The following is a 27,526-nucleotide window of genomic DNA, read 5'->3' on the forward strand; positions in this document are numbered from 1 at the left end:
ACACACACACACACACGTCAATTCACATGTGTCACCAGTCAGTCACATATGTTGGGATTATCTGAACACACACACACACACATGCACAGACACGCGCCCACACCCTGGGGTTCAAGGTTAGGGCAGTTGGCAGCCTATGGGTTTGGCTACTGCAGTTGCCCTTGGCAACGAGGAAGAAACTGACTGGGGCAGGACCTGCTGTTCTTAAGAACGCACACACAAACAATTACACACACAAACAAGGACACATGCACGCACAAACACACAAACACACAACCCCAAAGACCCTGGGGGTCAAGGTTAGGTCGGCTGGCAGCCAATTGGGTAAGCTCCTGCCGTTGCCCTTGGCAATAATAAGGAAGCTGGCTGGGACAAGACCTGCTGTTGTCAAGAACACACGCATATACCCAAACACTCCTCACCCCAAGCACGCACGCACACGCACACACACACACACACACACACGCACACACACACACGCACACCCCTCCTCAGACATGGAGACGACAACGTGTGTCCGATATGTCAGCCGGTCAGTCAGGCCCGGCTTAATGTTAAGAGCTTCAGTTTTGGAGACAGGGAGCATTCCTCAGCCCTGACACCCATACACAAACCACCCAGTTTGCCGCGGGTTAATTCTTTATTTCAATTTATGTGTTGCACCTGAAAAACTCGCTCCACTCGTGTGTTTTGAGCACATGCGAAGGTGTGTGTGTGTGTGCGTGGGCATGTGCGTGTTTGTGCGTGCTTGTGCATGTGTGTCTGTGTGTATGTGTGTGTGTGTGTGTGTGTGTGTGTGTGTGTGTGTGTGTGTGTGTGTGTGTGTGTGTGTGTGTGTGTGTGTGTGCGTGTGTTTGTGTGTGTGTGTGTGTGTGTACCTGAGATGGAGCCCAGCAGCACAGTGCTCTTGATGCAGCCATAGACGTAGTCGTAGCTCGTGGGCTTCAGAGGAGAACCGGTGGACAGGATGGTGTGGAGCGACTGCAGACTGTGGGTCTCCACTATAGACAGAGACACAGAGAGAGAGAGAGAGAGAGAGAGAGAGAGAGAGAGAGAGAGAGAGAGAGAGAGAGAGAGAGAGAGAGAGAGAGAGAGAGAGACATAGAGAGAGAGAGAGAGAGAGAGAGAGAGAGAGAGAGAGAGAGAGAGAGAGAGAGAGAGAGAGAGAGAGAGAGAGAGACATAGAGAGACCAAGACACATAGAAAGACATAGATAGATAAAGAGAGACAGGGACATAGAGAATAACAATGTGAGATAAAGAGGGACAAAGAGTGATATAGAGACATAGGGCGACATAGAAAGAAAGGGAACATACATGGAAAGAGAAAAATTAATAAATGAAGATAAAGAGAAACAGGGACAGAGACAAACAGATACAAAGAAATGAAGGGAGAAATAGAGACATAGTGAGAAAGGGGGATAGAGATAGAGGGACAAAGAGAGATAGAGAGGCAGAGAGGAACCAAAAAGAGACAGAAAGAGAGAGAAAGAAGGAGAGAGAAAGAGAGAGACATGATAAGAAAATGACATTCACCCCACATTAGACTGAGATTACAATATAAAATAACCAGTATTCAATGCATCAACAACACATATTTTTCCAAATCGACAAATCATGAGTCAAAATCCTAAGCAGATAAATGCATATTGAGCATGACAAAGAAATAGTGAAAGAACACACACACACACGCACACACACACACACACACACACACACACACACACACACACACACACACACACACACACACACACACACACACACACACACACACACACACACACACACAGACACACACACACACAGAGTGGGGGCTCTTGGTACCCCCCACCAGACCTCCAGCTGTCCAACCCAAATGTCATCCGACGGAAAGGGCCTCTCCGCTGGGACAGCCAGGGAAGGAGCCCCCCTACCCAACCCTTAACCCTCCGGAGCTGCACACACACACATACACATACTCTCACACACACACACACACACACACACAGACACACACAGACACACACACACACACACACACACACACACACACACACACACACACACACACACACACACACACACACACACTTGTGCAAGCACACACACACAAAGAGAACAAAACACATACAGACAGATATCCAAACCCAAAGACATTTTAATATTTAAACTTCCAATACAATGTGTTAAATACACTCTGCTGTGATGCCAACAGAACTGAAAGGTGGGTTGGCAACAACCAGCCGTGTGTGTGTGAGTGAGTGAGTGAGTGAGTGAGTGAGTGAGTGAGTGAGTGAGTGAGTGAGTGAGTGAGTGAGTGAGTGAGTGAGTGAGTGAGTGAGTGAGTGAGTGAGTGAGTGAGTGAGTGAGTGAGTGAGTGAGTGAGTGAGTGAGTGAGTGTGTGTGTGTGTGTGTGTGTGTTGCCCACCAGGTTTCAGGTTCCTCTCCTCCAACACAGATAACCACTTGGCTCCAGTACCAAAGATAGTGATGCTGAGAGAGAGAGAAAGAGCGAGAGAGAGGGCGTGAGACAGAATGTTGATTATAATGTATGTTGATTACGTTACATTGAGATAGTGAATGCAATCCTTAACAAACAAGCACATTAGAAACCATTAGCAGACGTTTCAACACACACTTTTTTCCGGGGAAGGAGCCAAGAGTAGAATGCAGTAAAACACTTTGATGTGTGTGAATGCGTGTGTGTGTGTGTGTGTGTGTGTGTGTGTGTGTGTGTGTGTGTGTGTGTGTGTGTGTGTGTGTGTGTGTGTGTGTGTGTGTGTGTGTGTGTGTGTGTGTGTGTGTGTGTGTGTGTGTGCGCGAGTGTGTGCGTGCGTGCATGCGATTGTGTGAGAATGTGAGTTTGTCATTGAGCGAGTGTGTGTCAGTGAGCGAGTGGGTGCATGCACGTTTCAGATCCATCTCACTGTATAGGACTTGGAAAACATCTAACCCCGGATAAGACCACAATAATACGGCGGTAACACAATTGAACCCTGGCGTTGGGATCAGAGCCCGTGTGTGTGTCCTCTATAGCGCTGGGGCGGCTGCGGTCACACACTGCCAGCCTCGGTCCTCTCACGCCCATCTGAAGGATGTGCGTCCGGAATGCCTACACAACAACCCGGAGGAGCACTATAGGATGTGTTATTTGTCGCCCTTTAGTTGATGGTTTGTATCAATCCTATTTTCTGTGCAAAGTGTAAGGTGGGGGGATGTGCAGGTTAGTGGGTGTGTCTATGGGGATGTTTCCCATCTGATGGATGAACATATGAAGGTCTTATCCATTCATCTCCTATGGTTGACAAAGTTGACTAAATCACTCAAAATTCAATGGAAGTGTTAATCAGCAATTTGATTTGTTTAAATGCCCATTATGGAGGACAACATTGGGTCTTGAGACAATATCAGAGGAGAAACTCAATATTGATGGTTTTGTAATGCTTTTTGCACGTCAGGCAGAGGTAAAAAACAATGGTTGCGCCATCTGCTGTACAAACAGTGTATTGCAGCGAATAATGAAATTCAACAGCAGAATTGCGGTTTTCCCATCACAGTGCTTTCTGCGGACGTTGTGTAGAACAATGTTCAGTCCCATCCTGTGTGTGTGTGCGTGTGTGTGTGTGCATGCGTTTGTGTGTGTGTGTGTGTGTGTGTGTGTGTGTGTGTGTGTGTGTGTGTGTGTGTGTGTGTGTGTGTGTGTGTGTGTGTGTGTGTGTGTCTGTGTGTGTGTGTGTGTGTGTGTGTGTGTGTGTGTGTGTGTGTGTCTGTGTGTGTGTGTGTGTGTGTGTGTGTGTCTGTCCTGACTGAAAACTGACTGAAATAGTGTGCATGCATCTTTTCCTCGCACCCAATCAACTCATATCTAGCTTTCCTCTCGCCTCAACTTTCTCCAGAATCTGATTGGTCAGCAGCATGAATTGATTGGTGCCTGGGGCTGTGATTAGCCCTCTTCCCCCGAGGGAAGGATCCGATCGATGACTTTAAATAGAAGACTGATGGAGCAACTTGAACAGGGTTAGTTGGGGATAAGGGCAAAGGTCAGGAAAAAGTAATATCTGGGAAAGAATGAGGTGAGTGACACGACACACTGGTGTAGCGCGTGGTGCCCGCCACTGCCTTGCCCAGCGGCACCACTCCCACGTCTATCCAAACCCTCCTATCCAGATGGAGGTCTAGTGTCTGCCACTCTGAGATGAGGGCTCCTCGGAGTGGGGAAGATTTAAGGTTCCATTTCCTCAGAGGTCCTTCTCAACTACTCGTCTGCCCGTCTCAAAACCACAGTTGTCCATCTTGGCTCCATTTCTGTTTGCTTCGATATGTGTGTGTGTGTGCGTGTGCGTGTGCGTGTGCGTCTGTGTGTGTGTGTGTGTGTGTGTGTGTGTGTGTGTGTGTGTGTGTGTGTGTGTGTGTGTGTGTGTGTGTGTGTGTGTGTGTGTGTGTGTGTGTGTGTGATCTCTTCATGAATCACTAGGAACGCAAATCGTTTTGTGGAAGTTGTCAAGTATATATATATATACTGTATATATATATATATATATATATATATATATAAGACAAAAGGATGCAGCCCAATACAGAGGACGTCAGAGAAGCCAAGCTAATCAAGTGGGCAGACGGAGCCTCGTGGGAAATGGAGTAATCATGTGTCACTGTCGGGAGTACTCTTACTCTGAAAGCCAGAGCTGGGGGAGGACCAATCAGGAAAAATAACAGCAAATGAACAACTAATCTGAAGAAGGAAGATAGTCGTGGGAGCACGGATATGAGAGTCTACAATTTTTCATGAAATGTGGCCAATGCCTTACGATTCTAAGACACACACACACACACACACACACACACAAACACACACACACACACACACACACACACACACACACACACACACACACACACACACACGACACACACACACACACACACTCTGACACCTCTGCCCCCTGCCTGTGTCTACAGTTTATTTATTGTTAGCTGCCATGACAACTATGGATCACTTTCGATTTGAAACAGAAAGCCAGGTGTGGCTAATGAGCTGCTTAGGATGGAGAATGAGTCCAACGCTGTGTGTGTATGGATGGGGTAGCAGGCCCGTATCTGAATCTACTTTTGTGAATGATTCACAGAATTTGTGCGTGCACAGATGCCTGGTGCGTGCTGGTCTTATGTAAGAGTGTGTGTGTACATTAAGTATTTGTGTATTTGTCACTGAACGTGAAATGCCCTCGACAGCATTCCTGCTCATGTTATAAGATTTTGCACCAGGTCAATTAAAGACCGCTGTTATGTTTTCTGTATTGCTCTGTATATTAAACACACTTTACTCTAGGTCTCTCCTTTGATTCCAAGGGTTTTTAGGTGTTTTAATTAGTTTTAGGGGAGAGAGTGCATCCGGGAGCTTTTTTGTTGTGCATTAAAGCCGGTCCGACAAATCCCACCTCAGTTTCACTTTCACTTCCTCCGCCCACCCCATCCTCCGCCCTTAACCATTGTCTCCTCTTCCAACCTCTCTCCCCACGTCTGTTTCCTCTCTCCCATCCATCCTTTTTCTCCCTACCTCCCGTCCACTCACCACCGTGTTATGCCAGAGTTTAGCAGCTGAAGATGAGGCTGAGAGCCCTACTGGAGCATTAGCTCTAGCTCTACAAAGTGACTTTAGAACAGATTTTTCCGTCCGCAGCAAATGCAAATCTGCGGGAGGAGTGCAACACACGGTTCAATGGGCAACTAGACCCGAGCCCCTTTTACCAGGAAAAATGTGTCCAATAAAGTTTGATAAGAATCTAAACAAGGAGGTTTACGTCTCCCTGTGCTGCTGCAAGCGCCGACGATCTGACACATTTATCCCCAATTAGGAAAACCCACATCCACACAAAGCGAAAAAAATAAAAAGAGAAAGAAGCGTTTTCCCGGAAGATTCCCAACACAACGGCATCATCTGGAAAATGTGTCCAGGCCAGGGCAACCTTGACACCTAATTGCTTCAAGACTCTCCTCCGAGCCGAGGCGTTCCATCCATCTTTCCCGGTTAATGGCAGGGGCCCCTTCATTGATTTCCTCTACGTAGATGAATCTTGCTCGGGCTAGGCTTTAGCGTCCCCGCCTCCCCCGCTAGCTAGCTAGCCGCCTCCGCTTCAGCCAGCCGTTCATTTCCAAAACGCACATGGAGGACATTTATCTCCCGGCACGGCGCCCTGACAGCAACTGGAAAGGTAGCCGTTTCCACGGTGTCCTAGCAGCCACAAAGAGGATGGATCAGTGTAGAGAACAGGAGGGGGACAGCGTTTGCTGTCTATATATCCATCCTTCTACCCAATACCATCTTTATATCAATCCATCCATCTTTATATCCATCCATCCCCCTGTATATCCATCCACCCAGTTCCAGCCATCCATCTACCAACCCATCCAGCTATTCACTCATTCATCCACCCATCTAATCACCCATCTATCCATCTACCCATCATTCATCCATCTACAGAACAATTCATCCATTCATCCATCCATTCATCTACCCATCATTCATCCATCTACCCATCCATCATTCACCTATCTATTAATCTATCCATCCAGCCAGCCAGGGTTTTCAGAACGATACATTTCATACACATTTTAAAGCATCCTAGTCAGGTTTTGTAATTACTTGAGTTCACTGCTTCTTATTTGGTAGATTGGGTCAATCCTTATGGTTCCAAATCACTGTACATAGATTCTTTGTTTGACTTTTTGTCTGTTAGCCACTGAGTGTCTCAGGGAGAACTCTCTAACTTGCCAATTTATGATAATATTTGATCCTCGCTGAAGGGGGGGGTGTCCGTCTCCTGAGCCTGGAGATCCACTCGTTTGTAAAGGATGGGTTTCGCTGAGCCAGCAACACTATAGCCTTTGGTGCTAAACCTTCATACATCAAGGCAAGACTCACCGAGCATGCTCAGTACGAGCCTGCTGGGACAGTGAAGGAACATCTGAGACACTGAAGAAGAAGCTGAATAAGAGGAGGAGGAGGAGGAGGAACAGAGCTTCTGTTCTGCTCCTGTGGACACCACTGTTGGGCACGATGGGAGAGGAAACCACTGCTGCTGCTGCCTACAAAATGCTCTTCTTGGGCTGCTCTCAAAAGACACGCTTCGCAGCCAAGTGTTTGGTTGAATAAAAAAGGAGGATGCTGTGAAAGTTTATATCTTGAGGACGCGGCACCCAGTGTTGTTCGAGAACAGTGCTTTTTGTGATAATTAGTTCTGTGTCTGTGGTCCTTAACACATCGGTTGCTCGGGTAACAATGTTCTTCCCCATAACGGGAAAGAGAAAAACAAGATGACATCGTTTTGCAGTGTTATTAAAGCTAAACGCCCAATATCTAGATGACCCGACTGAACTCATGTTATTATTATTTTTATGGTTTTATTTCTTAAATTGAACCTTCCAGAGAGTGTGTATGCCTGTGTTTTTTGTTTGTGTGTGTATATATGTGCAAGTGTGAGCGCGTTTTGTGTGTGTGTGTGTGTGTGTGTGTTTTGTGTGCGTGTGTGTGTCTGTATATGCGTATACGTTCTGTGTGTGTGTGTGTGTGTGTGTGTGGGTGTGGGTGTGGGTGTGGGTGTGGGCGTGGGTGTGGGTGTGTGTGCGTTATTTTAGCTTGTGTGTGTGCGTATGTGTATATCCCAGTGGAGGCTTCTCCATTGAGGAGAGGGAGGAAGATCCTCCCTAACATTGTTGAGAATAAAAAATTTAGATTGCCCCGACTATTGTAATGAATTAATGCCCTTAAATATGACTACTATATTGCCTTTGAATATATAATGTTCGTTTCCCTGGGTAAAGGGACATTAGCACCCCCTATCGCCTATTGACAATTACTTCAGGGAGGAACGTCCTGCCTCCGCCGCCATTGACTCCCATTCATTTTCCCGAAAGTACTGGCAGCCGGTGGATAACATGGGTTTCAATGGGAGAGAGGAGGAAAATCCTCCTCTGAGTGGGTGGGACCTCAAGGGGTCTGATTTGCGCAAAAATCTATCCGTCTGCGCTATGAACCAATAAGCAGGATCCCTGGATGTTGAGCAGTGTTGCCAGATTGGTCAGATTTCCCACCCAATTGGGCTACTTTTAACCATGTTAGGCTGGAAAAATTATCATTGGGCGGGAAATCTGCCCAATCTGGCAACGCTGTCGATAACAAACCCGGTCTGCATTGCCGCGGTGCTCAGTCTGAGAGACGCAGAGTAAGTGAAATCTGCGATAGCGAGATCCTAAATGCACAATGGAAACATTGGAAACGGAGGACATTGTTAACGTCTTATTACAAAAACCATTCCATTCATTCAGAAAGAGGTAGACCACTTCCCAAAATCAAGGTCATCAGAAGTAATGGCAACGTCAGTGTTGTGAGTGCTACATGGTTTGCTAGGTACGCATGACTTACTGGTAGCATTACAAGCAATTGTAACTGAAAATAAACATAATAACAAATAACTTCAGTCAGTGAGGGCAATAATAGGCCCAGATTTTTTTATTTACTTTTACAAATCAATAGTAGGCCTGATTTGACTAATATGCTTTGCATCCTTTCCTTCTCAAATTACAGTGATGCCACTGGTGGCTTTGTATACATTTTGTTAACATAACTCCCTCCCTGCTATTTTGTAGTTCACCAAAACACCCTGAAACAACTTGAGTCTCACATTCTTATGCCACCATACACCAACAGTGCAAGCAGGCCAATGGCAACCAAGCGCGCAGTCCTTCCTCCCTCACTTTAAAAACCACCAGCCGCCACTGGTGTGTGTGTGTGTGTTTCTATCTCCACCAACGTACCCCAGCTGGTCTGTGAGGTCCCACAGTACGTTGGGCGTGGGGACGAGCGGTGAGCCGTCATATAAAACCACCGAAGCCCCGACGGCCAGAGAGGACACCAGCCAGTTCCACATCATCCAGCCCGTCTGTACAGTGACACACACACACACACACACACACACACACACACACACACACACACACACACACACACACACACACACACACACACACACACACACACACACACACACACACACACACAGAGTTAGATATGCATAAACACATGTATGCATATACAGCTTCATCGTCAACAAAGTGTTTCAAATTATGTGTGAGTGTGTGTAGTTCAATGATTGTAATCCAGCAGAACAACGGTGTGTGTGTGTGTGCGTACCTTCGGTGTGAACATCAAATGAACAGGATAAAGAATACAGAAAGGATTTCTACTTTCTTTTTTTTTTTACTCCTTCAGAAAAAGCACTTTTCCGGAGTTCCGGAGTCTTTCAGAAAAAACAAAAAACGATTTTCCACTTGACAACAGTGCCTTTGTGCCAGGCATGCTGTGTGGCTTTTTGATTTGGTTTTGTGAGGCACATAGCATAAGCTTTGAGCCCCGGCTTCCAACCACCATCAGTTTACACAAACACAAGCCCCTTTCAAGGGGAACATTTTAAATCAAGCTAGCATTGAAGACAACACCTTTCATCTGCGCTCAGCCAGAGCGGAGGCCCAGATGAGAGCGCTGGAGCGTGCGGGAATGCGTGTTTCGGGGGTGTAATTGAGGAAGCACCTATTGGGGAGGCCTGGCGTGAGCCGCTTCTCCACGCCTGTTGCTATTTCATCGTTTATGTAATCTCCACTCGGAAACTCTTTGTATGAGCTGCCGCCGTTTCCTTCAACAAGTTATAATGGATTCATCAAGGGACCGGGATGGGTTCCTTGAGGAACGCCTTCAAGCAGTGCGCTCAGGCGTTGACGGGTGTCTCTGAGATCAGAGCATTTGTGTACATTTCGGGGGGGTTAAGGAACAAGTTTGGATAGGTTTCGCATTTCAGATGCGAAAACACCCTTGTCAGAGCAGGAAGCAGCAGCTGGGCTTGTTGGGTTTGCTTTTGGACGGCTGGCAGAAGTTTCTTTCCGTGTATCAGTTTCTGTTTTTGTGCCTACCGTGGTGTAATAGATGATGACATCGCTGCTGGTCATGTTGCCATGGAGAATGTGTTCTTTGAGATGTTGAATAAGTGTCCCCTGGGGAGAAAGAGAGAGAGAGAGGGAGAGAGAGAGAGAGAGACGGATCATGTTAATTTAATAAATTTATAATAATAATTTCACAGGTCATGTAATCCCTTTATTGACCATGCAGCTTTGATTAGCCAGGCTGCTGACATTTGAGGTAACAATAATTTTTGTTTTATTGTTATCAATGCGTAATCACGCTCGATGTGGGTGACCAGGCTTTCACCCTGTCCTGCAATCATGAACTCAACTGTAGGTGTGCGCAGACTTATGTGTGTGTGTGTGTGTGTGTGTGTGTGTGTGTGTGTGTGTGTGTGTGTGTGTGTGTGTGTGTGTGTGTGTGTGTGTGTGTGTTAGCGTGTGTGTGTGTGTGTGTGTGTGTGTGTGTGTGCACAGATGCATTTGTTTGTATGTCTCGTGGTCTCTTTGCACCCGGGTTTCAGGTTAATATGAATCTGTATGCCACGGCGAGGGCGTAAGGGGAACAGACGCTCGCCCTCTCCACGCACGCCACCGCCAGCAGGCCAGCAGCGTCCCGCCGCAGCAGGGAACAGCGGCCAAACGAGCCCGGGGCTAATTGGTGGCGCCAGAGTGGACAGACAGGGTCACTGCAAAGGTTTACTTCAGCCATACTATAGTGTCACCTCATTATGGTGTGAATGTAACAGGGGGGGAGGGAGAGAGAGAGACAGAGAGAGAGAGAGAGAGATTGAGAGAGACAGAGAGACACAGAGAGAGAGAGAGAGAGAGACAGAGAGACAGAGAGACTGGTCTTATCTAATAAAAAGAAAGCTTCATCACACATACACACACACACACATATACTGTACAGTATATATATACACACATATACATGATTGAGTTCGCTAAACAGAGATTTTTAGTTTCTTAAGTAATTATAGTTTATGTTATCTATTGTGTAACAAACTGCGTTATAATTCTACTTCAACCAAGATGCGCTAAAGCAGCCCCCTACACCATCACTCATCTAAAACGGTAGTTCCTCATCTATTATGGAGCAGATTGCTTTAGAAATGCACCGTTGGGTTACACAGTCGTCCATGTTTGTCATTGCTTTATAGAAATTGAACCGAAGCCAAACACTGGTCCTCACCATTGAAGAGAGGCACCAATCCGACTCACATCCTTTGCTCTAACCTGCTCTCAAAGACGGACAGGTCAACTTCCCCCAGTAAGAGGCTGATCAGATGCCAAAGGAAGCTGTTGACCACTTTTACTCATCCATTCCAATAATGTTTCCCCAACACATTCAAATAAGGAGAGAAAAAGACAGACAGACAGAAACAGATACAGACAAGATTGGGAGGTTTGTAAAGGATACACAAACAAGGTGGCGAAGATAAACAGTGACCCCATCCCCTGCTGTGTGTGTGTGTGTGTGTGTGTGTGTGTGTGTGTGTGTGTGTGTGTGTGTGTGTGTGTGTGTGTGTGTGTGTGTGTGCGCGCGTGCTGTTTGTGTGCGTGCGTGCGTGCGTGCGTGCGTGTGTGAAGAGAGAAGTGGGCCTCATAGTTAAACAAATATATCCACAAAGCAACAATCACACAGACCCACAACACAAGTCGCACACAACAAACCGACAAAGACAAAACACACATACATAAAAACAGATGCAACACATGCAAATCAGAACCCTCAACACAACTTTTAGACCTGAGGCCTGTTTCAGGTAGCTGGTTTAACATACTCTGAGTTTAATCCTGCGCTCTGAGTTGGTTGACTCAGAGTTCAGGGTTGAAAAGCAACTCTGGGTTTTCGGTTTCAGAACAGGTGATCAGCGTTGGGTTAATCAACTCTGAGTATGTTCACTCTGGGTTGAGGGCGTGCCTGTTGACTATGAAGAGCCATCATCAATGGATCTCTGATAACATGATCAAACATGGACCAAAAGCGTAGATCCACTTACTTTTCCCCCACGGAATTGGAAATTCTAATGAACGTGTATGCCGAGCAGTTACCCATTTTAACAAAAAAAAGCAATACCGCCGCGGCAGCGAGAGCGCGAGAGAGAGCTTGGCAGGAAATAGCTGAACAAGTCAATGCGTGAGTCAAATAAATTAGTAAAATAAAATAAAATAAGAGGAAAGTTTAATATCTTCCACTTATTCAATATGTAAATTGTGTGTGTGTGTGTGTGTGTGTGTGTGTGTGTGTGTGTGTGTGTGTGTGTGTGTGTGTGTGTGTGTGTGTGTGTGTGTGTGTGTGTGTGTGTGTGTGTGTGTGTGTTTGTGTGTGTGTGTGTCAATTTACGCGACCCCGAGTTGCCCCACGAGGACTTGGCAGCAAATGAAGTACAAAAATATAGTTTAAACAGGTAAACTAATGTTTAATTTAAATCAAATCAATTGTGCTGTTTTGCCTGCTCTACCTAATTTAACAGCTATGTTCAACATGTATTAGGCTATATATTTGTATACTATATTTAAGCAGTAAATGTAAGTAGTAGGCCTACATTTCCCAGCCACCCCAACACTGCCAATATTTAATAGGATTTAGATATATTAGAAGGCTACACCTAGGCAAAATGCATTATAACTATATACAGGTGCTGGTCAAATTATTAGAATATCATGAAAAAGTTGATTTATTTCAGTAATTATATTCAGAACGTGAAACTTACATATTATATCAATTCATTACACACAGAGTGATATATTTGAAATGTTTATTTCTTTTAATTTGGATGACTAGTACTGACAATTACTGAAAATCCCAAATTCAGTATCTCAGAAAATTAGAATATTAGTTACGACTAGTACAAAAAATGATTTTTTAGAAATGTGGGCCAACTGAAAAGTATGAACATGGAAAGTTTCAGCATGTATGGCAATCAATACTTAGTTGCAGCTCCTTTTGCCTGAATTGCTGCAGCAATACGGCGTGGCATGGAGTCGACCAGTCTGTTGCACTCCTCAGGTGTTATGAGAGCCCAGGTTGCTTTAATAGTGGCCTTCAGCTCTTCAGCATTGTTGGGTCTGGCATCTCGCATCTTCCGCTTCACAATACCCCATAGGTTTTCTATGGGGTTAAGGTCAGGTGAGTTTGCAGGCCAATCAAGAAGAGGGATACCATGGTCCTTAAACCAGGTACTGGTAGATTTGGCACTGTGTGCAGGTGCCAAGTCATGTTGGAAAATGAAATCGTCACCTCCATAAAGTTGGTCCGCGGCAGGCAGCATAAAGTGTTCTAAAACTTCCTGGTAGACTGCTGCATTGACCCTGGACCTCAGGAAACACAGTGGACCAACAGCAGCAGATGACATGGCACCCCAGACCATTACTGACTGTGGAAATTTTACACTGGACTTCAGGCAACGTGGATTCTGTGCCTCTCCTGTCTTCCTCCAGACTCTGGGACCTTGATTTCCAAAGGAGATACAAAATTTACTTTCATCTGAAAACATAACTTTGGACCACTCAGCAGCAGTCCAGTCCTTTTTGTCTTGAGCCCAGGCGAGACGCTTTTGACGTTGTCTCTTATTCAAGAGTGGCTTTACACGAGGAATGCGACAGCTGAAGCCCATATCTTGCATACGTCGGTGTGTGGTGCTTCTTGAAGCACTGACTCCAGCTACAGTCCACTCTTTGTGGATCTCCCCCACATTTTTGAATCGGTTTTGTTTGACAATCCTCTCCAGGGCGCGTTTATCCCTCTTGCTTGTACACTCTTTTCTACCACATCTTTTTCTTCCCTTCGCCTCTCTATTAATGTGCTTGGACACAGAGCTCTGGGAACATCCAACCTCTTTGGCAATGACCTTTTGTGTCTTGCCCTCCTTCTTTAAAGTATCAATGGTCATCTTTTGGACAGTTGTCAAGTCAGCAGTCTTCCCCATGATTGTGTGTCATACAGAATCAAAACGAGAGACCATTTAAAGGCTTTTCCAGGTGTTTTGAGTTAGTTAGCTAATTAGAGTGTGGCACCAGGTGTCTTCAATATCTGACCTTTTCACCATATTCTAATTTTCTGAGATGTTGAATTTAGGGTTTTCATTGGTTGTCAGCTATAATCATCTTCTTTTTGGCAAAAAACACTTATAATGTATCAGTCTGTTTGGAATGAATGTATACATTCTACAGGTTTGACTTTCTAAATGGAATTAATGAAATAAATCAACTTTTTCATGATATTCTAATAATATGACCAGCACCTGTATGTGTCTTCAAAATAGCGCTTACTGAATATTAGGGTAACATTTTCCTCCATGTTAGCAAATCGAAAAAATGCAGAGGCCCGGCAGACTGGAGGGGGTCCACCACCTGCAGCCCTCACAGAGGCTGAGGAGATGGCCCTCAGCCAACAGAGTATGCGTCCTGTGGCTGAGGGCATCCCTGGGGGGAGCTCCTCTGATCCCCCCCACCCCCCAGGATAGAAGTGTCTTTACAGTATAAGAGGTTGGTTATTCAAAATAATTAAATATGTACACGCAACCCAGCGCGTTGCAAATTAGATGGGGCAATATTCTGGCTCAAGTAATAATTGCACTGTCTAATCATCTCTCTTCCAGTTACTGATGGCGTCATCGCCCTACTTGAACCAGATGCCCTCACCAACCTCCATGCAATTGTAACAATTCAAAAGATGCAAAAGGATGCTTTGGAGATCCAAATTTTGGAACATAAGTTATAGGTGGGTGAGGTGCAAACTGGGATAGGCTAGTGTTCCCTGCTCTAAAAACATACCCAATATAAATGACTTTTTTTTTTTTGTGCTTTCAGGAAATAAAAAAATCCTCATAATAAGTAGATTGTCTTTATTAGAACACGGGCTGTGGTGGGACAAGTTATTTTGTTGAACAGTTTACTCAAAGGGTTTTACTTCAGTGAACAATGCAGACGATTATGCTGAGCATGTGCATGTAGAGAAGAACAGCATCTGGTTAAAATCAGTACCAGGGTCTTTTCTGCCTTGCATTCTTAAAATGAGTTTCTTGACTTGCAGCAGTTATAGGTCCGTGGTTAGTCAGCTACTCTGATCATGGGAAAGCCACAACGTTGAAGTGACTGTAGTACAGAGCAGGTGGGATGCACGGGGCGGATCATTCTGCACATGCGTTAATTGCGATAAAAAATAAAAAAATAAACTTAAAGCATGCCCCCGGTGCGTTTGACAGTTAACATGGGGGCTGAGAAGGTGGTCTAAATAAATGATAGATTGCGCTGAAAAACGATAGCGCTCGTGAAGAAAATTATCAGGAAAATAAAGTAGGCTATATCCAACCGGGGTCTTAATAATCGTTCCTCACGGAGATTCCTTCTGAGGATCGCAGCCTCTACGTCCACAGGCTCTCGTAGAAAAGGACATGCCATTTCTAACACTTCCTTCTGTCGGAGAGCTGCCTTCAGCCTTATAGACAACAAACTCAGAGTAGGTCTAACCACCTCCCGAGCAGGTTAGGTCCACGGTGTATGTTGCCGCAGCAACTAACTCTCGGTTGCGCTGAACCTGCTACCTGAAACGGAAAACCCAGAGTTTCCACTAACTCAGAGCGAACAAACTCGGGGTTGCCTCAAAACCAGCTACCTGAAACAGGGCTCTGGAAAGCAAGGAGCACAATTTTATTCTGGTGTGGAAAAATGTGATGCTGCTGCCACCTTGTGCTGGAAGATGGAAAAAAGTCAGCTATTGTGTGTATAGAGCGCAACAGTGATCGCCCCCTTTCAGAACAGCTCTGGTTCCGGAAGTTAATTTCCCGTAAAATCGTTACATAAAGAGTTTTAAGCCTGGAACAAAGCCAATCATTCGTCACGGTAGCGTTACCATAACACGTTTGATTCGGGGCAAAAGATAATTTGGAAAACGGAAGAAAGGCCAAGGTACTGTGTACATATTTTTTTGCGAACAAGTGAAGGAACTACTCATTCCATAAACCATTGCAGCCTCTCACCGGTGTGGGCATGTCCAACATGGACTCAAGCAGGATGTATAAGGATAATTACAGTGGGGGCTCTGGAGTTCTTGACCTAATGGGCCTTAAGCCTTCCCTTGCGAGCCGGTTAGAGTCACAAGATAACACCCACTTGCCAGGCTTCAATGTATGCTCTTGTTGCTGAACTGCAGTGGTTTGTACAATCAGCGTCCTACGAGGAACAATGGATTCTATGGGATACGTGATAGACAGTGACGGACAGATGATTCATCCAATCACCTGACCTTTTTTTCAGAAAGTTCCTGCCCGTACTTTACCATGTTCTCTCATGTTTGTACCATGTTGGGGGGTGTGTCTTATGTTCTTTAGAACTACGGCAGGTGTGGGGGGGTGTGTCTTATGTACTTAAGAACTACAGAGAGAAGGTGGGGGGGGCGTGTCTAATGGACTTTCGAAATACACAGAGAAGGTGGGGGGAGGGGGGTCTTGTCTTATGTACTTGAGAACTACAGAGGGAAGGTGGGGAGGGGGCGTGTCTTACCCCAGCAGAGTGGACCATACACTTGGGGGCGCCAGTGGTCCCAGAGGAGTACATGATGAGCAGCGGGTGGTTGAAGGGCAGCTGCTCAAACTCCAGCTGGGGAAACTGGTCTCCCTCGCCCATTCCATAGGCCAGGAATTCATCCAGAAACACACTGGAAGAGAGCGAGAGCGAGAGCGCGAGAGAGAGAGAGAGAGAGAGAGAGAGAGAGAGAGAGAGAGAGAGAGAGAGAGAGAGAGAGAGAGAGAGAGAGAGAGAGAGAGAGAGAGACTGTTTAACACTTGGAAAAGCATGACAACACAAAGCATTGAATAAATGTGTGACAGAGCGGAATAAGATGATGCACCACTGTTAGATTAAACATGACTAAGTGGATGAGAGGGAGCAGGGAGAAATGTAAATGTCGCCTTCAGGACTTGAGGAACCATTCAGTAGCCATGGTATGTCTTTATGGGAGCGGATTTGAGGACAATTGTCATGTTTTACATTTCAATATAATCTTTTTGAATATCCAGCATGCGAGTCAATTTATGGTTCCATATATTTGCATGTTTATGAAGATTTTATGTCAAGTGTGGCATATGTACGCATATATTTTATTTCTTCTCTTTCTTCTTATTTCCTTCTCTATTTATAAATCTGTTATCGAGTAGAGAAAATGGTTTTCTTCCAGATTAATAAAATAATGACTCATGAACCTAAAGGGTGCAGATATATTCTAGAGAAACCCTGAAGAAGTTTCTGTTTTGGTTATAAGACGGATCAGTGATGAAGTGTCCCCCCTTCATCGCTCAGAACTCAATGAATGATGATTTAGTATTAGATCAACCACACAGAGAAGCAGACAGACAGACAGACAGACAGACAGACAGACAGACAGACAGACAGACAGACCAACACACACAGAGAGGCAGACAGACCAACACACACAGAGAGGCAGACAGGCACACAGGCACACAGACAGACACACAGAGAGGCAGACAGACAGGCAGACACACAGATAGGCAGACCGACAAACCTGTTGGGGATCTTTGAGATGTCTGTCTCCTCTTTGGTGCGTGCATAGGGAATCACCACCACTTTATTCAGGTCAGGCAGTCCTAGACACACACACAAAAAACCCGTCAGTGACACACGTCGCCTTAGATGTCCTACCTACCATGTAATGCAGACATACTAAGCAGTGACTGTTACAAGTCAGAGAACAGAGAACGACCACTAAACGGACCCAGAGAGAGACAAGACGGACTCTGACCTTTGACCACACTGGTCAGCTTCTCCATGTGGTCGTGGGTTTTGCCGTTGTAGATGACCGCCGCCACTGAGAAGATCAGCTTCGGCTGGATCTGGGAAAACCGGTCCAGAACGCCCTGAGAGAGGGAGAGTGGGAGGGAGAAATGAGTGAGTGATTGAATAGGGGAGAGAGAGAGAGAGAGAGAGAGAGATGGGTCTAATATAGTCAATACTTTTTCTCTATGTCCTTCTGTTAGTTAATGATTCTAGTGTCTCTGTGTCTGTAGGTCATTGTAATATATTCATTGATTTTTAACACTTCTCTGATTAAATTTTTACTGCAGTGTAAGGTCATCTTTAGCGTCCTGAAAGGTATACAATATACTACATAGAATTATCATTATTTGTAATACATAATGTCAAAATAGATCACATCAAATCAAGCCCAATACTAATTAATAAAAAAACTTTTGTTATGAACACATCTTGCAATTCCATATTTTCCCAAAAGGTGTCAGTATAATAAAAAAACTCAAAGCAAGAGGCCACATGGTCGAACAAGTCCATTGTAATCAATCCATGAGGGGATTGATTACAGTGGAATTCTACTAATGCAAGTTCCCTCACATACAGGTACGCTGGCGCACACAAACATCCGCTTAGATATGCGTCCTTACGTTGACTCCAAAGTCCACGGAGGTGGAGCTCCAGATGGCTCCGATGCTGGCGGCGGCCAACATGGCCTCCACCGCATGGATGCCGTTAGGCAGGTAACCTAGGCAACAAAGAGATACAGGTGCGCTTTACATTGAGTGTTCTAGAATGCGGCCCTGGCTAAGCTAACGTTAGCGCGGCCGGGTCACCAGCTCTCTGATCCCACTGTCGTTATTGTCGAAATGTGATCGGCAGTGTGGCAAATTGTATATGTGTAGGTTTCACAATTACTAATAGACTTTCTAAAAGCCTTTTATACATATCGTTGTAACACATTGGATATTTTTATTTGTTTATGAATGTATTATTAACTATTAAATTAATACGTATTAATATTAATATAGACATCAATATTAATTAATTTTGCCTCATGATGTTGAAAGGGAATAACCAAAAGCATTGTGGGTAACAAAAGAAAATGGCATACAGGAGCAGATCTGACATGATGACGTAACAAATTGCTATAACGATACTTATCGGAAAAATAGGACCTGGGGTGTGTTGTTCACCGCTAACAGACGTTTTATCGCAATGGCAAATAGTTTTAGGCTTTATTTGTACTCAAACCAATAGACAGAGTCATCTACAATGCAAACCAATAGTACAAGCGGTGTTGTTGTCTAGAAAATAACAGTCTGATAGAGAGGAAGAGACTTTGGATGAGGAGAGAGAGGTACACATGTTTGGATCGACCTGGGAAATGAGAAAATGTTCTCTGGTTGCGAGGCCTGCTAGAATCATAACGATGCAGTGACACAGTCAATGACTCCAGCCATCCATCACAGCAAAGGCTCCCACAGTGTGTTCCTCATCGAACTGTACGGCTAATGAAACGTACAGCCCATAAAAGCGCTGCAGCGGGGCTGTGTTAGAGATAGACTGTTCTTCTTAATGTTATTATTCATTCATCTCATCAAACCGGGATGAACCCTTTATAGTGGAGAGGTATCTGCTTCACACCCGCCATCTCAGTGTTGAGCTCATGCGGTCACAATGAAAGTGCTGTGGTTAACCCCACAAACAAACAGCTTTTGCTGGTCCCAGCCCTACACGTACACACAGACAATCTCAGAGGAGCAACACACTGCCCATCCCTGGGGAGAGACACATCACCTCATCTCTGACCGGGGCCGGAGCGGGGAGCGGACATCCGGTGATGATGTAGTGTTTGGTTTGGTTTTGGACGGCCCGACGCAAGAATAAGACAAATACACCAGGCAGACTCAGCTGGCTGCCAAACCCCAAATGCCTTCAAAGCACTATATTTGAATTATCTTCGCAGAAATGCTTTGCGTACAACTAGAAATCTAGCTTAAGCCAACAAAACAAATACATCCATATTCTGGTTGGACTCCACATTTGGACTACATTCACAGAATCACAACACCCTAACATCTTTCGCAATGCTAGAAGGGAAATTCCCAGAGCCTTAGTATTTCTATACTTACCAATGCTCACCCAGCTGTAGGTAATGAGCATGATTCACTATCTTGTAAATTACTGTTAAGTAACCAGACATACAGGGGATACCAGTTTTAGCCAAGATAAAACAATAGACAAGGATTTTGTGTGTGTGTGTGTGTGTGTGTGTGTGTGTGTGTGTGTGTGTGTGTGTGTGTGTGTGTGTGTGTGTGTGTGTGTGTGTGTGTGTGTGTGTGTGTGTGTGTGTGTGTGTGTGTGTTTCTAGGCAAACCACTTAGCCCCTTGGCAGCATATCTAACCATAACACTTAACTTGACTTAAAATATTTTCATTTCAAACGCCAGATATTTTAATCGAAATAACATTAGCGAAGAGACAGAGACAGAGAGAGAGAGACTGGTTGTTTAACATTCTGGAAAGCATGACTACTGTTTAATGAATGTGTGACAGAGTGGAATAAGATGATGCACCTGTACAAGTCAATCAAGTAATGATGTTAGATTAAAGATTACAAGAGTGTATGAGAGGGGATCAGATGTGAATTTGTCCTTCAGGACTTGAGGAACCATTCTGTTGACATATTATTATTTATGGAAGCGGATTTGCAATGAGGCCCTTGAAGATAATTGTAGATAACAATGTGTTATCCACATTGTTATTCATAAGGTTCACGTGACGTCACAGTAGCTTTGCGCCGCCATCTTGACGACCGATCCCACCCACTGACCCACTGATTTCAGTGGTAACTCAGCACCAACAACAACACCTACGACCACAATCAAACAATGAGGATGCGCTCTTTTATTCTCTTTAGTGCAGGTAATGAAAGGTTCTGAAAGATGGCATATCCATGTAGCTTACTAATGAATAAAATGCATGCAAAAAACGTTGACATATGACCCACTATGTTCTGCTCCATATACCCAATGTTGACATCGTCCCAGGCTCCAGCCAAAGAGTATTGGTATTAATACCTCATTTATTGTCCAAAATAATCCATAATAATTATAATCAATAATCCATAATAATTCAAATCGGGTTTTGTTGTGGGTACAAAATGAATCTTGAAGAAAACTCGTCCTAAGCGTCCCCGGCGAAATTATCGTCTATGATTTGATGACTGATTTCAACGATCAATGATAGTAACCCACCACAAACAGTTCGCAAGTCACAAATATATAGTACTTAACTTTGCCCTTATCAGATAAAGATTATTGGTGGCCAAGTGCCTCACTTTAGCGTCCTTCACCCATCCAGCTCTTGAACGCTTTCAAGATATCTCCACTGTATGGGGAGGGGTTGTGGACTAAATAAATATATATGTCATGAAGATTGATTTGAGGCAAGCATACTAATGGACAAAAAAAAAAATAGGGATAACAAATAAGGATCGGAGCCTAAAATCGATAATATATCTGTCTCTCTCTTGCATTCAGATGAGCGGTGTGGGCGGCCATACTTGGCGAGATCGGTCGTGCAAATGGCGGCGTTCCAGAAAACGTGACGTAGATGAACCGTATGAATAGCCACTTTGTGGTTCCATATATTTGCATGTTTATGAATAGTTTATCTAAAATGTTTGTGAACCTATCCCCTTTTTTTAGATTTCATCTACTTATACAGCTGTTATCTTATTTTTCAATCTTGAGTCCGGCAAATGATTTTCATCGGGATTAATGAAGCAAATTAATTCCTTTGAAATGAATATAGCCCTCTGAAAGATGGACCTAAAGCCTTGAGTTATATTCTTGAGGAAAGGAAATAGGAAAAGAGGGTCTGGTCTTGTTAGAAGACGGCTCAGAGAGGGACAAATAGAGGCCTCACCTTCCTGAGGATTAATCCACGTGGGTGCGCAGTATAAATCTCGTCTGGTTTCATCAGCTAAGTGCCTTTATGTCTCTGAACAAGCTCCCTGGGGCAGGGACATTTCTCCCTCTATCTCCCTCTCTCTATCTGTCTCTCTATCACCCCTCTTTCTATCATTCAAATTTGTTCCGGTGGGCTTCAATGTCTTTTACATTGTCAACGTAAGCGAAGAACCAAACTAAATCACAACACAAGCAGACATATAGGCCATGGTTCTCTCTCTCTCTCTCTCTCTCTCTCTCTCTCTCTCTCACTCGCTCTCATATCTGCACTTTGTTCGCATCCCAATGAGCTCATGTCATTAAGCTAATGCTTCGTGGCGCGAACGTGTGCGTGCACACACACACACACACACACCCACACACACACAGTGCAAAGACACTTGACTCTCCTTTCAGTGTAGAAATATAAGACCTTGAGCTAAGAGTGAGCTAGGAGTGAGCTACGTGCCGCGATGATACGCTGATTTGGTAATAGAGAAAGTCCCTAGTCAAGGCATTCAGTGTGACGGTGACGCCATAAGAACAATCAATTATTCCATCTTATAGAAGTGACTGGGCAAAACGCCCTACCTTGTTACTTAAATACCTCGCCATATTACTGAAACAATGATCAGCCGACAAACATAAAGTCGATCTATTAAACTGCAAAACACAGAAAGGCACATCGTTTTGCTGTGATTATCAGTGTCCGATTATTAAAGTAATTCAGATTTACTTGGCTGCATGTCAGACTAAGCAAGTTGCAGCCTTAAGCTGCTTTCACACCGCCGCGCGGCAACTCGCCGCCTCCATTCATTTCAATGAGGGAAGGGCGGCAGAGGGGAGGCGCTCACAAAAGCGGCTGTAAACCAGGAAGCGGTTGCCGCCCACGTGAACACGCACAGATTTTGCCCTACCACTCAGCTTTCCCCGTGGTGAAACTTTCGGCGCTTTTGAAAACGCCTGGCCCTTCACACCGCCGCGCTGAACCCCTCCGGGAGCAAGGTGGTTATAAGGGCGGTTGCCGTGCGGCGAGGTGTGCAAGCACCTTTAAGGTACGGCCACACTGAACGCGTTACCTGCGTTAGAGGCGTAGAAAATCGGCATTTTTGCAGAGGGAAACATTGGTTTAGGCGCGTATATGCGTTACACACGCTAAACAGTGCATTAGGCGTGTAAGATGCATTTTACGCACCTAAATAACGCGCCCACGCACCCAACGTGCCTACGCGCGGAGTTCAACATTTTTAACTTTTTACGTTCCTACCCTTGACGCTTAGCCGCGATAGCCAATCAGCTTTGAGCTTGACCCGACGTCAGTGGCAGAGAGACGGAGGACAGGCGCTCCGCAGCTCGGCAGCACTCCGCAGCGTTCCGTAGCTGATATGGAGCGCCTGTAGTTGGTGTCCTGACGGGAGATCCTGGCACCAACCCGGGCTAGTAGCTCATCGAACATGGCCCCAGTCAACCGAAAATACCGCTGGAACCGGCCGTCATACAGGCAGAGTTCCTGGGGGAGGTGCTGAAACTCACACAGCTATGAGCGCCTACGGAGGATGTCATGCACCCAAACACGACAGCGTTTGGGTTTCCTACTCTCCCCGAACTCCCACAACAAATACAGCGCAGAGATGGTGGTGATCTCAGCCATGTTTGTGGAGCAAAAGAAAAGTAGCGGGGGAAGATAAGTTTTGGGCGGGCATATCTAGCTGCGTAGGCACGTTAGGCGCGTTAGGCGCGTTAGGCGCGTTAGGCGCGTTGAACTATTTTTGTGACTCACAATGGTCAAGCGGCAGGTTAGGCGCGTTACGTGTGTAATCCTACGCGCGTAATGCGTTCAGTGTGGCCGTACCTTTAGGGCCCTATCTTGCGTCTGGCGCAATTGACTTAATCACTGGCGCATGTGTCGTTGCTAGTTTGCAACTGGCGCAGAGCGTGCTTTTCCCTCCTGCGCCACGCGTCAGTATATTACGGAATGATCTTGCGCCCCAAGGGGCAGCTTGGCGAAAGGAGGAGGCGTGTTCTGGCGCAAACGTTCCCTGCTGCTATTTTGACGTTTCATAAACCACTTGCGCCACAAACCAGAAAATACCTGGTTTAAAGTCAGTGGCGTGTTGTTCAGATGCTATTTTAAGGGCGCATGCATAATGTTGCTTGTGCACCTCGCGCCTACACTTTGCTTCTCTCATCTACCTAGCCACACATGCTTGGTAAATTATTTTGGAAAGAACAGATGATACAGCGGTAATAAGTTGTACTTTTAAATCAATGCATCTGCAAACACCGTACAGCAAAGACATATTTTCTAGACACAGACATCGTGTACATGCCCATAACTTTTAGGATTGATGAGTATTTGATCGTGAGAAAACATTGTTTTACCGCGAGTGAGTGTTAAAAAGAATGAATAAATGCGGGCGCGCATGTGTAACGCACACACGCGAGCGCGGGTGTGTGTGTCCATCTGTTAAAACACACGCAAAATAAACACGTAACGCATAATACAGTCCATGGAAATGTATATTAACGGGGGGACACAGGTCGATAACGATAATGCATACAATACTGATAAGAAACTATGTTGTTTATAATGTATTGCGTATATCATTAAAAAGAACCACAGTTATCGCATATCATATACGTTTTCTTTGCAGAAATGTATTTGAACCTTATTCCATGTGTGAGTTAGGCCATATTATTTGGCCATAAACTGAGCCATTTGCAGTTTGAAATTCATGTGCATCTGTCTCATGGGAGACTGCAGACGTGCTGTCAAAATATCAACTCAGATTCAAATGCGTTCATGGCTCTTAAAGGGGATGGGAGCTGGCACTCTCATTGGTTGGTTGCACGTTACGCCCAAACCACACCTACGGGTAATTAGGCTACTTCAGACTGTTACGTATTTTAAGAATCTAAGCTTCCCTCACTTGTCCACTAGGAAGTAGGACCAAACATATAAGCTGCGTTACCCTCACATAGCCACAAGGGGAGCATGACGTTATTGAAGGCTGCTCCCTCTTCACCTTTAATTAAGTGAAGAAGCCGAAGCCATAACGTCACCCCGGCCACGCCCACTGCATAGGCCACACCCACTTGACGTCCTGTACGGAGGATGTCGAGTGAACGCCCCAGAGATTTTCAGCGACACCCGCGAAGGGTCACGGGCCTCTGCCCGTGGCCCATAGTAGCCAGAGTTATTATCTCTCACACGTGTTCTACCAATTCCTAGAATTCCCTCCGTATAGCTTCACTTACCATGCCGAAACATGCCGACGACTTTATAATAAATAAAGTGAGTTAAAGTAAAGCAACCCGGGATTGGACAACTTTCTTCGAGAATATGCAACAAGACCAACCCTTTTTAGATATGCGCCAGGCGCAAGAATCATATTTCGCGCCGGGCGCAAGAATCATTTTTCGCGCCGGTAAACTAGCGACATCGCTGTAGAACCGCCCACAAAGCTACTTGCGCTTGGCGCTTCTCACTTGTGTTTCAGACCGTTAAAATAGGGCCCTTTGTGTTATGTGCTATGCTTGCTATTGGTGTTATCAGCTGCTTGATGTCAGTTATTACTTAGAGGTTGGGTATGGGATTTGCGAAAGGCCAGCAGATTTTGAAAATACACAACTCAAATGGTCCTACCCCCTCTCCTTTACCACTGATTCTGACCACCCATTCCAAGTACATAGACGCGCAATCATGCACAAACGCGAACACAGATGCGAGAGAGCGAGCCATTTGCTAGTTAGCTAGCTCCAGTAGCTACCGCAGGATAACAACAAACAGAAGCTTGCTCTGGGTCACGAGCTTTGATTATGTGTACGAAGGGGTCACGCGCGTGGAGCGGGGGAGTGCAGTACGACCGTTTGATTGACGTACTTACTGTCCAATGCCACTCGGTGGGTCTGGAAATCATTGGCTGGAGTTGTTCGAGCCCCGCCCGTTCCACAGATGATTGACTTGTTTAATGGTCATGTCAGTACTTCTAACTCAGTGGCTGTAGGTGGGTTATGATAACGATTTCAAGTAATTTTATAAAAAATGGCCAAAAAGGAGAATTCCATACCCAACCTTCAAAAAACATCACTGGATCCAGATGGTTTGCATGTGTTTCTGTCTGTCTGTCTGTCTGTCTGTCTGTCTGTCTGTCTGTCTGTCTGTCTGTCTGTCTGTCTGTCTGCCTGCATGCATGCAATAGTGCACATGCATCTGTCTATGCCCACAAAAAACATTGAAGACTCTTCATAGTCGTCATAGTGGAAAACTACAAAGATTGACTTGGTAGAAGCTATAATGGATAAACCATGAAGACTAACTCAGTAGAAGTCATAGTGGATAAACCATGAGACTGACTCAGAAGTCATGGAGGATAAACCATGAGACTGACTCAGTCTAAGTTATAGTGGATAAACCATGAGACCGACTCACTAGAAGTCATAGACGGAGCAAAGAAGCCCTTGTGCAGCTTAAGCCCACCAACCATCCCTGAGTAAATACAGCATGGCTTCAAATGAATGGTGTGATTCAAAATGAGTTGCTGAGCCAAGACAACCAGGCACCGCACACAGACTGTACACACACACACACACACACACACACACACACACACACACACACACACACACACACACACACACACACACACACACACACACAAATACACACACACACCCACACAACGACACACACAAGCAAACACAATCCAACAGGATGTTGTACGAGGAAATAAGAGATATAAAACAAGAGCGCAAATTAAGGACGTTAGGAGAGGGAGAGAGCAAGGGAGCGAGAGGGAGATAGAGGGAGCAGAGAAGAGGAGAGAGAGAGATAGAGGAAGAAAGAATGAGAGATTAGAAAAAGGAGAGAGGGAGAGAGAACAAAAGAGAGGGAGAGAAAAAAGGGGAGCGAAAGAGGTTAGACCAAAACCATCCACTGCATAGACTGTACACACACACACACACACACACACACACACACACACACACACACACACACACACACACACACACACACACACACACACGATCCAACAGGATGTCGTGCAAAGAGATAGGAGTTATAAAACAAGTTGAATTAAAGACGTCAGGAAAGCAAGAGAGACTAAGGGAGTGAGAAAAAGGGTTCTTTCCCACTGGGTTTTATAATGAGTTGATCCCCTTTGCTTCTGAGGGTTCAGGGTCAGGAGGAGCACTCGGTTCCGAACCAGAGGGATGTTTTCATGGAGGTCCTCAGCTTATTCACACTGAATTGCAAAGGGACATTTCCAGGCGAGCCAGCCACCCGTCCCCAAGATACTCCAGACCTGAGTGCCTTCGCTCCACAGAGAGAGTAACATGGCGTAGGCGGACTCACCTACGACCCGGTCCCCTGTCTGCACGCCCATCTTCCTCATGGCCGCCGCAAACAGGGCCACGTCCCGCCGCAGCTCCCCAAACGTCACCTTGGTTACCTCCTCGTTAGACTCCACTACGGGGCAAGCAGACACACACACACACACACACACACACACACACACACACACACACACACACACACACACACACACACACACAGATACAGAGAGAGACACCGTCAAATTGGGTCAAAACCGAGAAGGCTAGCTATCGCTATTGCAGAACTTCAGCAACACCGACAAGACACACTAATATATTAGCATTCTTGTTATTCATTTAGACTACAAGATAATTTTTTCCGTTAATCATTGATTAACTTGATGACGGGTGATGATAGTAGAGAGTTGCCTCCTCTGCTGCGGCGCACAGAGACAGAGAGCTATTGTTGTAATCCCGCTAAGTAAGAGCTATCTGACGTTTATAGGTGGACCGGGAAGCTTGTCCTAATAAAGGACTCCTATCTCTTTGCAC

General features: G+C 45.4%; 1 protein-coding gene across 1 annotated transcript in view; it reads right to left on the minus strand.

Moving 5' to 3' along the window:
• aacs (acetoacetyl-CoA synthetase) overlaps positions 1-27,526 on the minus strand; it is a 45,698-nt gene that overhangs the window by 14,848 nt on the left and 3,324 nt on the right. Inside the window, exons 4-12 of the mRNA XM_030359077.1 lie at positions 27,015-27,128; positions 18,353-18,450; positions 17,698-17,812; positions 17,461-17,542; positions 16,443-16,596; positions 9,945-10,025; positions 8,796-8,920; positions 2,410-2,474; positions 879-1,001 (exon numbers count right to left, since the gene is read on the minus strand). Of these exons, the coding sequence (XP_030214937.1) occupies positions 879-1,001; positions 2,410-2,474; positions 8,796-8,920; positions 9,945-10,025; positions 16,443-16,596; positions 17,461-17,542; positions 17,698-17,812; positions 18,353-18,450; positions 27,015-27,128 (957 nt within the window). The remainder of the gene's footprint in view (positions 1-878; positions 1,002-2,409; positions 2,475-8,795; positions 8,921-9,944; positions 10,026-16,442; positions 16,597-17,460; positions 17,543-17,697; positions 17,813-18,352; positions 18,451-27,014; positions 27,129-27,526) is intronic.

This window comes from Gadus morhua, chromosome 6 (genome assembly GCF_902167405.1).
Source record: "Gadus morhua chromosome 6, gadMor3.0, whole genome shotgun sequence".
Taxonomy (NCBI): domain Eukaryota; kingdom Metazoa; phylum Chordata; class Actinopteri; order Gadiformes; family Gadidae; genus Gadus; species Gadus morhua.